The sequence below is a fragment of the Grampus griseus genome (genome assembly GCF_964374135.1).
Source record: "Grampus griseus genome assembly, chromosome: 17".
Lineage (NCBI taxonomy): Eukaryota > Metazoa > Chordata > Mammalia > Artiodactyla > Delphinidae > Grampus > Grampus griseus.
Window position 1 is genome coordinate 78,197,783 of NC_139011.1, and position 13,216 is coordinate 78,210,998.

The window sequence follows — 13,216 nt, forward strand, 5'->3', positions numbered from 1 at the left end:
TCTGAGGTATCATCTAAAGGAAGATAGAAGGTTAGATCTAAGTGAGTTGCAGGTGAGGAGGGTTTTACGCCTTGGTGTAAGGATTTAAGGAGAAAGTGGTGCGGTTAGCTGCTTAGAATGTCAGAAGTGGCGCCAGAGGTGGTGACGTGAGGGGAGAAGGCCCATCGTCCTCCTGGCAGCTCCCAGGGGCGAGCGAGGCGTTGGGCCACGGGCACAGAGTGAGCTCGTCCTTGAAGGAGCCGAGAGTGGCGTTTGTAAACAGGGCGTGCTCATTGGTGTGCGCTGAAAGCTGGGTGCTGTGCCCCGGGGCACAGAGAGGAGTGAACTGAGTGAATGCTCACCTTTGCCCGTGAGAAGCTCGGGCTGGTGGCCGCAGACACAGACCTGTGTGTAGACGGTACTCTGGGAGACGGGCAGCAGGACTCTGAAGGCCTGCAGAGCGGCCGCCCTGCCTGCATGGGCTGTCTGTGAGCGCAGCCACTCACATCCGTGGGGTGGAGGGCTGGCTTCATCTGGAAAGGTTTGTGGCAGAAATCTGCACTGGGATAAAGTTAGCTGAAACCAGTCAGCAAGGTATTTTGCTAAGAATCTAATGTAGGAAGTTAATCAGAAGTAGTGGAAATGATTAGGCTGACTGGAAAAATTGCTCAACTGTCCTGATTGAATTGATGTTTCTGGGGAGAAATTAAGAGACATTGTTGTATTTTCACAACTACTTCTCACTACACGTGGTTTTTATCCTAAAGTGGGTGTTGTATGTGTAAACCTCCCTGGTTGTCTAGTTGCAACAGGGTTTTTCAAGCATTTTCCCCTCTGTTTTTGGTCGAGAGCGGTCATATTCTCTGGTGCCATCCCTTTACCCCTGTCATAACCAAGATCCTTGCTTTGCAGTTGTTGTATTGAGCTGTAATGTGTATTTTCTATATGAAAAATATTGTTTAATGTTTAAAAGGATGATCAAGGTTAAAAAAATAAAAGACATGAGATTTGTGTCATCTTTACTAAAATTTTAACTTTTTAATCTATATGCAGGCAATTTTTTTTCATGTAAGTCACTGAAATACAGTTTCATATATTTATGCCCCCAATTTTTGTTTTTAGAGAGTGATAGTAACGATGTTCACTTTAAGAGAGTTTTCCTGACTTCTTTTTGGTGTGTGTGTGTGCGTGTACGTGTACTTCAGTAGCTCCAGTGGCAACGTAAGCAGCAGAAAGGATGAGACAAATGCCCGAGACACTTACGTTTCGTCTTTTCCTCGGGCACCAAGCACTTCTGATTCTGTGCGGTTAAAGTGTAGGGAGATGCTTGCTGCGGCTCTCCGAACGGGAGGTGAGTTTCTCGTACGTCTCGTGAGTTTCGGTGGTCAGTCATTTGACGGCTGCCACTGCCGCCCTGTCCACCTCCTTGTTTCTGTCCTCCCGGTGGGATCCTGATGATAGCTGCTTGCCAGTGCCCAGCTCAGGGAGGGCCTGCTGTGATGGGGGTTACTGATGGCAGAGAGGAGGGTGCAAACTGGACCTCTGCTTATTACTGTGTATTTCTGAGAAATAGGTTCCTTCTAATATGTGGATGTTTCCCCTGACTTGTAGTAATTTAAGCTTTTCTTCGCAATCTTTTTTCTCCTCACGTTTAATCTGCAAACTAAGTACTCTACCCTCAAGATTGGGAGTTAACAATACTGTATTTGGGTCCCATTGTTAAATGTTAGTATGACATATAGTAAGTTTTATATTCAGAATTTCATTTCCTACTTTTTTTAAAGTGGAAAAGAGAGCTTGAGTTGTATATGGGAGCTTTAATTTAACTTGGAGGTACTCATTCTTATGTAAAATTTTGCTTTTAAAAGTTTCATGTATAGAAATATTTACCCTCCTATACAAATTCATCCCTTCTCTTTTCTATTGTACTGAACCACAGTTAGTATGACCTAGTTTTCTCCTTATTCTGCCCTTTCTACTCTGATTCCTTTACTGTCTCTTTATATATTTTTTCTTTTTCTTCCTAGTTTCTTTTTATTTCCTTCTATCCCTTTGAATATTTGCATAGGAGTCTTCTGATTTTGTCCATATATGTGACTGGCAGATGAAATGAATGGTTTCTTGGCATTGAAGCCTGAGTCACAGGAGACAAGACAGTTCTTTATAACTTTCTCTACTCTCTGCTGGAGCAACGAGAATTTATGGAGTTGTGAAGTGAGGAGTTGCCTGCTGGATGCATTACTTCCCCACTCCTGAGGGATAAGGAGTCATCCATGCAGGAGCCCTTTGGACATTAGGTGAATCCAGAGGAGGAGCATAGTGGGTAGTAGAGACGCAAGACTCTAATGAAACTAAACTGAAAGGATTCTTTGTACAGGGCAAGTGGGGTTGAAGAAATAGGAATACAGTTTAACTGACCCTGTATTGAAATTTTCTTTTAATGTGTTATAATCACTTTTTCATGACAATTCTCTGTGCCTGTGTTTAGATGACTACATCGCTATTGGAGCTGACGAGGAAGAATTAGGATCTCAAATCGAGGAAGATATCCTTTGCGTGTATATTCATAATTGTTTTAAGAAATCCGCTAGATTATTTTTTCTTCCTGTAAAGAATTCAAAGTTTTATTCTTCAGTTTCTATCTTGATTGTTTTGATGGGAAAGGGGAGGGCTATCCGTGTCATTTTATTATTCTTGTTTTCCTGTCATTCAAAAGTAAAACACATAGTACTGATAGTATTTTTATTTTTCTGCCTTGCAAATTGAGAACGTAGCATCTCAATTGAAGTTGTGCAGAAGGGCATGGAAAACACACATGCTAGTAAATGGGAAGTAGGGTTTCATCTTTGGGGGTACTCAGCAAAGTGTATACAATCCCCTGAGCTCATTATCCTGGACAGGAGTGTGTTCATGCTGGGGGCCTTGGGAAGGGCTCTGGGAGAGGGAGGGGTCTTGCACGTGGGTCCAGAGAACAGGGAACATCTAGGTGACAGTGTGACTGTGGGACTGTCCTGGTTGAGGAAATGGCCTTGTTAGAAAGGGAGCTGCTCTGGAGCTGGGCCCCTGCTGTTGCCTGTTCTCTTGAGAAAGCCACCTGCTAAACTAGCTTCTTGCTGAGCCAAGGAGGAAATGATCCCTCAGGGCTACTGTGAAAGATTTTCTCTCAGAAGGCCCTCCAGGGTGCTGTGTAGCCTTTTCTTTTTTTTTTGATTTGATTTGATTTTTTAAATAAATTTATTTACTTGTTTTTATTTTTGGCTGTGTTGGGTCTTCGTTGCGGTGCACAGGCTTCTCATTACAGTGGCTTCTCTTGGTGCGGAGCATGGGCTCTAGGCGTGGGCTTCAGTAGTTGTGGCTCGCGGGCTCTAGAGCACAGGCTCTAGTTGTGGCTCACGGGCTTAGTTGCTCCGTGACATATGGGATCTTCCCGGGCCAGGGATCGAATCTGTGTCCCCTGACTTGGCAGGCGGATTCTTAACCACTGTGCCGCCAGGGAAGCACTTATTTATTTATTTTTGACTGCGTTGGGTCTTCACTGCTGCACATGGGCTTTCTCTAGTTGTGGTGAGCGGGGGCTACTCTTCGTTGCAGTGCGTGGGCTTCTCATTGCGGTGGCTTCTCTTGTTGCGGAGCACGGGGTCTAGGCATGCAGGCTTCAGTAGTTGTGGCACACGGGCTCAGTAGTTGTGGCTTGTGGGCTCTAGAGCGCAGGTGCAGTAGTTGTGGCTCACGGGCTTAGTTGCTCCGCGGTACGTGGGATCTTCCTGGGCCAGGGATCGAACCCATGTCCCCTGACTTGGCAGGCAGATTCTTAACCACTGTGCCAACCGGGGAAGTCCCTGTGTAGTCTTCTTGAGACTTAGGATCCTTGGTAGAATGCAGATTTGGGCAAGGGAAAGCATGTGTAAGTTCAAGCTCTTATTCTCAAGTTTTCTCACTCAGATTGCATATCTGAGTTACCTTTTGAAACCCTTTTACTTTGTGTCTTGCTTGGCATTAAACATTGAGAAAGTATTGCTCATTCATAGCATAAAAGTATGATCACTATTTTTTGCCAGTTACAGATCAAGAAATCAGGCAGAAACAGTGCCTTATTGTTAACTTAATCTAAATTGGAAACACTGCTTAGAAATTTCAGGAATTCTTATTGCGGCAGAATAGGAAAAAGTTATCTTACCTTTATAACTTAACCTTTTTTTCCTTAATGGCCTAGTACCTATCTATCAAGAAATAAGGAATACGGACATGAAATACAAAAATAGAGTACGAAGTAGGATATCAAATCTTAAGGATGCTAAGAATCCAAATTTAAGGAAAAATGTGCTGTGTGGGAATATTCCTCCTGACTTGTTTGCTAGAATGACGGCAGAGGTGAGTATATTTGTACATTTCTATGACAGTATTCCATAATATCAAGTGTAAAGTCTATTTAAATCATAAAGTACTGTATAAATACTACATATTAATAAACTGTTATTAGCTATTCTAATATACTTATATATACAGTATACCAGACAAATACTTAAGGTGATTGAATCTGTTGGCCTCAGTATTTTGTTCCTTTCACAACTGTGCCGTGATCTTTGGGTGATTGCCTTAATAAATTATTGTCTAAAAACAAAAGTGTTTTTTACTTATTGTAGATCCATTTAGAATCAAAGAGTCGAATCTCTAATTGCAAACAGACTTTGTAACCTCTAAGCTCTTTTCATGGTTAAATACTGTAAAGTTGGTTATATCTTATTGACTATTCCTTATATTTATTTAGAAAATGGTGGAGAAAATGGAATTCATTGTCTGCTATTTATAGATGTAGCTGTTCATAGATAATAGCTGCAGTGTGTCTGCAGTCTCACTATCTGACTAAGCATCCAAGACAGTGAATTTGTCTTTCTGTATAGCTAATAAAAATGTTATATTTTTAAAATTCATTTTTTAAAACCTCATTAAAATAATTTAAAACTGTCACAAAGTAGAGAACAAAGTATAATGAAATCCTATATATCCATCACCTAAGGTTCAAGTATTTTCAATAACTAGTCACCTTCTTCATCTATCCCTTTTTTTGTTTTCTTTCTTTTCCCCTGAATTATTATTATCACTATTTTTTTAGAAATGACATCCAGGATTTATTTATTTATTTTTAATAAATTTATTTATTTTTGGCTATGATGGGTCTTCGTTTCTGCGCAGGCTTTCTCTAGTTGGGGAGAGCAGGGGCTACTCTTCATTGCGGTGCGCGGGCTTCTCATTGTTGTGGCTTCTCTTGCTGCAGAGCACGGGTTCTAGGCACGCAGGCTTCAGTAGTTGTGGCACACGGGCTCAGTAGTTGTGACTCATGGGCTCTAGAGTACAGGCTCAGTAGTTGTGGCGCATGGGCTTAGTTGCTCCGCGGCATGTGGGATCTTCCTGGACCAGGGCTCGAACCCATGTCTCCTGCTTTGGCAGGTGGATTCTCAACCACTGCGCCATCAGGGAAGCCCTCCCCTGAATTATTTTCAAGCAAATTCCAGACATTATATCCTTTTACCTTTCTATCCTTGAGAGATATCTTTAAAAATATGATACTTTTCTTATGTAACTACATTGGCATCATGACATGTAACAAATCTAATGATAATTCCTTGGTATATCTAATATCTAGTTCATGTTCATATTATGTTCGATTGTTCATTTATTTTGTATCAGGATCCAAAGTCTAGATGTTACCTTAAGTTTGGTCTCTTAAGATTTTGTGTGTACATATTTAAATCTAAAGCATTTTCTTCTCCTGCTCGTGCCCCCTTTTTTTCATAACATTGACCTGTTGAAGAGACCAGTTTTTCTCTTGTATATCTCACAGTATGAATTGCCTGTTTCTTCCTCATGATGTTATTTAACTTTTCTGTCCCCTTCATTTTCTATGAACTGGAAGCTAGTTCTATAGGCTTGGTTACATGCAGGTTTAACTTTTCCTGCATAAATATTTCATCAGTGGTCCTTCTTATTTCATATTGCATCACATCAGGAGACACGTTTTGTTGCTCGACTCTTAGGGTGCGGAAATTGATCAGGGGTTTGTGTACTGACAGTCTGATCCCTCCGTTGTAAAGTTCTCCATCAGCCTTTCATCTATATGTTCATCCACTGAATTGGTGATTTCATTAGGGGTTGCAAAATAGAGATTTCTAAAATTGTGTCATTGCTTTCACATTTATTAGCTAGATTTCTTTGATAAGCACTTTCCCTGAGTTGAAGGCTCTTGGTTACACTGTTGGTTAGAACAGGAAAGGCAGGGTGAATGTGTAATTCTTTCCTTTTGGTTAACAGTTATCAGAAGGAGGAGTTGGCGCCCTACTAACTGCCAGTGGGGGCTTTTGTTGCCATTCTTGCAAACGTTTGTGCTCTCTTTTTTTAAGTGTCGTCACGGACTTGTGACTTCTTATTTATCCAGTGGGGATTGGTCTTTTCCGTAATTCATATTGTTGGCTGAAGAAATCATCCTCTCTGGCCAGTGGGAGGTCCTGCATGTAGCTCCTCTGTCCGTGTGACTCACTCAAAGTAATCAGGTAGTTTCCGTGCTTTCTGGCACAAGATGACTCTGACTTGTCTTCTGCTTTTCTTGACTCAGAACTGGAACGAGACATTCCTCCAGAGGCCTCTGGTTCCTTTGTCGGTAGTGGGGGTGGGTGGGTGCAATAGTAGAGACCATAGTCTGGATACGAGACGTGCTCATTGCTACAGGTTTACATTGTTTATAAGCCTTTGAACAGTAATTAAATCCAGTTTTCACATGCAGACTTATAAGTATTTGAAAAAATTTTAAGAGTAAGCAAACTCTTATGAGTTCTTTGAGGAAAAATATTAATTTTTCACTTTTTAAGACTTTAAAAGTTGATTTTGATCTTGTTAGTGTTAAACTAAAGGAGTGTAAAAAGCATTCCGCATATGTATAGAAGATGCCCGTAACTGAGTGGTATTGCCACCTTCCGAACAGGAGATGGCTAGTGATGAGCTCAAAGAGATGCGGAAAAACTTGACCAAAGAAGCCATCAGAGAGCATCAGATGGCCAAGACAGGTGGGACCCAGACGGACTTGTTCACATGTGGCAAATGCAAGAAGAAGAACTGCACTTACACACAGGTTTGTGATTGTTTATAGAGTCTTATTTTCATACTAAGAATGCTTGCAACTCCTATTTTAAAACAAGTAGTAAAGATAATTACCAGTATTTTGGTATTTTTTGAGAGGAGATATCTCTTAAGTATAACAGTGCATTCTTAATACTAGCAGATTCCAGTTAATTGAAAATAAGTTGAAATAGTTACACTTCCATAGGAATTGTTACTGTGAAAGCTGTACAAACCGAAATTGATGAAATATTATAGAATTTAATAAAATGGCCATGTTTTTTCTCTAAGAGCTAAAAAGCACTGGATTATTGGTTAGTGTATAAACAGGCTACAATTCTTTTTATTTGGCAGGATCATGTAGTTTAGGGAAAGTTCTTTGCTCTCCCTCACTCGGAGCCTGGGTACTTTTAGCTTAACTGGTTTCCAGATATTTATTCCTTTTTTGCAACATATTGATGGCTTTTATCTTCATTTATCACATCATATATGATGTGACTGACTTTCCTTTTTGTTCTTGAACCACTGAAAAGAGCTGTGTTATAGTTGTTTTGATTGTATGTGCATATGTGAAAAAATTTTTTCTCACTGTCATTAATTTCATTTGCTAAATAGGCTGTGCTATGTCTGTAATCCGCTAAATTCAAAATTTTCCCTTTAAAGAACAACTAATTGTTTCCGGTTACTAGAGAGACTGAGGGGATTGCATTTTTTGATTGACAGAAAATTAAGCACTTTATAAAAATAATGTTTAGTTTATTTGTTATTCTGTAAGTATACTACTTATAGAAAATTTTGAAAATACAGAAAAGTATGAACAAGAAATTTAAAATCACTTATTAATCTGCCGTCCAGAGAGGGCAATGTTCTATATTTTGGTGCTTGTAGTATTTTGTGGATTTTTTAAAAACCTAGCTGCAGCTAAATACTGTAAACTGTTTTATATACTTTTCCTCACTTTGTGTAAGCATTTTCCTTTGTTTTTTTAAACCTTTATAAACATCTTAATAGCTGTATAATATTCCATCAGATGGGTAGACTCTAACTTATCTCATTATTTCCCTGTTGGATGCTCAGGTTGTTTCCAGTGTTTGTGTTATTATAAAAGTATACTCTTCAAACATCCTTGTACACAGATCTCCCCTCCCAACTTTATTGAAAAATAATTGACAAATATAATTGTATTTATTTAAAGTGTACAATATGATGCTTTGATATACGCATATGTCATGGAATGCTTACCAAGATCAAGAGAATTAACACATCCATCACCTCACATTTTTTTCTTTCTTTTTTTTTTTTCATTTGGTGAGAATGCTTAAGATCTACGCTAACAAAATAGTCCCCATGCTGTATGTTAGATCCTCAGAACTTATTCTTCTTGTAACCGAAAGTTTATACCCTTTGATCTACATCTTCCCATGTCCTCCCATCTATTCTGTTTCTGTGAATTCAGCTTTTTTTTTTTAAGATGCCACATATAAGTGATGTCATACAGTATTTGTCTCTCTGTTTGGCATATTTCATTTAACATAATGCTTTCCAGGTTTATCCATGTTGTCTCAAATGGCAGGATTTCCTTCTTTTTTATGGCTGAATAATATTCCATCATGAATATATGCCATTTTTTCTTTATCCATTTATCTGTTGAAGGACATTTAGGTTGTTTCCATGTCTTGGCTATTGTGAATAATTCTGCAGAGAACATGGGTGCAGATAATCTCTTTGATATACTGATTTCATTTCCTTCAGCTGTGTACCAAGATGCAGAATTGCTGGATCCTATGGTAGCTCTGTTTTTAATTTTTTGAGCAACCTCCACACCATTTTCCACAGCGGCCACACCAACTTACATTCTCACCAGCAGTGCACAAGGGTTCCCTTTTCTCCACACCCTTGACAACTTGCTTTTTCTTGTCTTTTTGATGATAGCCATTCTAACAGGTGTGAGGTGATATTTTCTTGTGGTTTTAATTTGCATTTCCCCAATGATTAGTGATGTTGAGCTGCACACAGATCTTTATTTGTGTTTCTAATTACCATCTTACGATAGATCAGATATCAAGTTCCTAGGTCACAGAAGACGGGTATTTAAGGCTCTGTTGCTGCCTAATTTAGAAAGGTTGGTGGCAGTTTATATTTGTCATAATGAAATATTTTTGTAATTTTTACATCCTTGCTAATTTGTAAGAGAAAATTGATATGTCTTTTAATTAACATTTCTGTGCTTCTTAGTTATGATGAAAAATTTTCATATTTATTAGCCATTTATCAGTAGTATAATGTGTGACTTTAGATGAACAGATAAAAGATGAAACGACAAGGACTTAGAAAAATGAAGTTTGGAAACGTGTGTTTGTTTGACATTATTTCGCTTATCTGAGCTTGTTTCGAGCTCTTATACATTTTACTGTGGTACCGTTCTTAATTAGGTTGGACTTTTTGTAGTATTGTGAAAAGTGGTATTTTTCACCCGACTTTGCTACAGGTCCAAACGCGGAGTGCTGATGAACCGATGACAACGTTTGTTGTCTGCAACGAGTGTGGAAATCGGTGGAAGGTACATGCCTCCTGGGGTTCCCGTCTCACCTGTTTACATGGGGTGGTTCTCCATGGGCTGGTCTCTTCGGGTCTGCTTCGGGGGCTGCCTGGATGCCCCGGTGTGTGCACGTGCTCACGCTGCCCAGTGCTGGGCAAGGCCGTGGCTGGCGTCTGTCGTGGAACGTACTGTTTGCCGTCCTACTAGAAATAAAGAGGTTGACTTAATTTGCCAACCTTCATGTCGTCTTGCTGCAGAAATGACAGGTTTGAATCTTAACTGTGCATTACAGCGTCACAGTCCTGTATCTACTGTATCCAGTCAGCTGCTTCCACTCTTGTTCTTCCGGAAAACCCGCACAAGTGTATGGCTTGTCTTTATAGACTTTGGTTCTGGAAAAACTACTCTGCCTTGTTGACATCCAGCCCGATGGTTTTAGTGTTTATTTTAGGAAATCCAGATGAGCACCGCCGTGGTTTCGTAGGCTTTCCACTAAGCCTTCCTTTGTACGGCCTGTGTTCTCTTGAATTAGCCCCGCACAGGCAAGTTAGGTTATTTGAATGATTCATTCTTGAGTGATTTTTGTGAGCCACAGAAATATAATTTAAAATTGAGAGAAGAATTACACATCATACCTGAGACAGAGGTGGGGATACTAGGAGTGTGGGACTGGGGGGGCTCACACGGTAGGAAGATACTCCCTGGAGCCAAACAGGCTTTGAACTGCTTTGCTACTTAGTGTTACCGAACCGTGATGTTCTCATGACCCACGTTACAGGGTGTGGTGAGTGGTAGATATAGTATATTTAAAGTGCCTGGTCATTGTTGGTGCACCAAAAATGCTGGCTGTTTTTATTAGCTTTTGTGAAATTTGTGTAAGATTCTTTTCTTTTTTAAGTTATACTTACATTAGACTTTTTAGTCTAATGCTTATTTTGAATTATTCTTATAGTTTAAAACATTTTCTGAAAACAGAAGTGAATTAAAAGGCAGACAATGGGAGAATATCCTTCACGAGTATAGTGTGAGACTTTAGCTCTCGGCACTTTCTCTGGGCTTGAGGACAGTACACATTTTATTACAAAGATTCGTTCTGGGCCGGGAGATTAATGGTATTGAGAGTGTCTTCGTGGCTTGAAACAGTGTCTCCCTTCCTGAGTTGGCAGGTTTTTTAATTGGTCTAAGAGAGGGATGTTCATTTTTTTCAGTCCTGTTGGGCAAATCTGGCTTTTCCAGAGGGCTCTTGGATTTGTTTACATGATGCCTCGTGATGATAAAGATGATGATGATGATGATGATGATGACTGGGTATATTGCAGTTTGTATTGAATACAGGCAATTGGCTGCTTAAGTGCTGACATAGTTCTGTTGGATTTAAGAAAATTCAATTTAATGTAGAAAGCTGATGCCTACGGTGGCTTACTCTAGAAGTTCAAATTTGGAATTAATTTTTTTAACCTGAAATTAAGGAGAGAGGTACTTGAGAAAATATTTTACACTGTTTCTTTATTTATGTATTCCTAGTAATTCTAAGTTGGAAGAGCCAAACACTTAATATAGGTGACTATTCATGTCTGGAAAACACAGCATCTTTTTTAGAAATGCCTCTTTCTTCAGCAATTTAAGGTGTATGCTGTGTTAAATGTGGGAAGGGATACACCCCACTGTCTGTATTTAAAGGTCTCACAAAATATTTCTTCTTTTTTGACAGTTCTGTTGAGTTGGAAGAATTGGCAAAACACCTGGACCATTAAGAAAATGGATTTTGTAATTAGCTTTAAGACTAGGCCAACCAACTAGTTTTCCTGCAAATCAGATTTTTAAAGTAACATATATCCCTTGGGTTAGTCTCTGTTTTTGACATAGGATCCCTTCCTTAAATGCCTTCTGTAGTTGCAGAGCAGTAAGGAGACCACATGATAATTGTATGGTATCTGCTTCAAAACTTTTTTTTTCCATTTTTATAAGTAAGTTGATATTAAACTTTTGGCAGTTTATTTTTACCTTTTTTTTTCCTTCTTAAAGGAAAATGTACCTTAACTTTTTTACAATCTGAAACATACACAGTAAAAATGTTATTCTTCTCAGTTAATACACAAATGGAAATTACATTTTTTCCTATATTGGCATGTACCTGCAAATATTAAAAGAGGAGAAGAGGTAATGTAATTATAAGTTTATCAAACATGGTGTGTATTCAGATAATACTTGACCAGCTTATCTAAATTGTACATAATATTTCAACTAGCATATGAAATTGATTTTAATTATTATGTTCACAAGTCTGGGATAATTAGTTATTATTTTGCATTTGTAACTAACTGTGATCCTCATTTCTTGTAATTTCTTGTACATGTTTATTACTTGTTCGTAATAGATTTTACTTTTGGAAACATGACTTGACTTTGTTGAAATCAGTTTGGTTTGTTGTTTATTTACCTGTTTGACTTTGTAGTGTATTTTACTTTTGCAGAACATTGTTGTAGTCTAGTAGGCTTTTCCTAAATCCCAGCTCAGGCAAAGAATGAAAACTTTTGACCATTTTTTCGTTTTGTAGGAAGACATACTGGGAAGAAAACGTTAGCATTTTAGGATAGTGTTGTTCTTATAAACAGTTCATGACTTAACTTTGATTTGGAAATCTGTGCTGACCAAGGACTTTAAGGTTTATATAAATCATTAACGCTGTGACCTTTCCGTATGGAGACTAATGGAGCACATTTCTGTCCTGACTCTCTTTCTGTCACACAAGAATGAGGTTGTGGAACGGACTAATACGTGGGCTGTAACGCAGCTCATTTGCAGGAAGGACCTTACAGTTAAGTGTGTGCCATCTGTTTTGTTAGGAATAAGAAAAAATGATTTTCACACTTGGTCTAGCACATCTTAAGGCCACTGTTACAAAGTCCACATTTCATTGTGCTCCGTCTGCGCTCTCAAACCTCTATAGAGAGATCTGAGTACCTGCTTTGCACTCCCCTTCTCTCCCTCTTCTCCACTGCTTACTGGAGGTCAGTTTGATGTAATAGAGAAAACAACATCTAAAAGTCCATGTTCAGACCCCACATAGAGGAATTGGCCCACTGGTACCATCCCACCTCTACTTCGTCAGGTCACAGAGTAACCTTTTATCATTTGAAAAATAATGTGCATTTTTGAAAGAATGAATTTAATAAGAATAAAATTAAAATAGTCCCACTTTTAAATTAAGTGATCCATTTTTAAATTTGTTAATTCAATAAAGTTTCTTGTTATTAATCATGTATCACATTTTGTTATTTTTATTTAGATATTAATGCTTGCTTTACTTTTTGTTTAAAAAGTTCTACTTTCCCAACTATTAAGGTGATTTTAAAGTCCAGTTTTAATTAAGTGATGGCTGCCTGGTTGTAAGTATTAAGGGACTAGTATTGAGCAGTAGTACAGAGCACGTTTGTCTTCTTTCCTGGACCCCTGGTGAGGGATGCAGGCTGGTTCTGAGCAGAGCACGTGAGTGCATCCCTTGTGTGCACTTAACGTAATATGAGAGACCAAATATTGAACCTTATATTGGAAAATGCCAGCCAGTTATAAAGTAACTGGAAGTGA

At 38.9% G+C, this 13,216-nt stretch overlaps 1 protein-coding gene across 2 annotated transcripts in view; it reads left to right on the plus strand.

The window, feature by feature from the left end:
• LOC309835196 (transcription elongation factor A protein 1) overlaps positions 1–12,885 on the plus strand; it is a 60,574-nt gene extending 47,689 nt beyond the window's left edge. For both annotated transcript variants that reach the window (XM_082674587.1, XM_082674586.1), the window contains 6 exons: positions 1,185–1,330; positions 2,468–2,524; positions 4,196–4,350; positions 6,956–7,102; positions 9,578–9,649; positions 11,340–12,885. In XM_082674587.1, coding sequence (XP_082530713.1) covers positions 1,185–1,330; positions 2,468–2,524; positions 4,196–4,350; positions 6,956–7,102; positions 9,578–9,649; positions 11,340–11,348 — 586 coding nt within the window. In that variant the 3' untranslated portion in view covers positions 11,349–12,885. The remainder of the gene's footprint in view (positions 1–1,184; positions 1,331–2,467; positions 2,525–4,195; positions 4,351–6,955; positions 7,103–9,577; positions 9,650–11,339) is intronic.
• Positions 12,886–13,216: the final 331 nt, after the last annotated feature.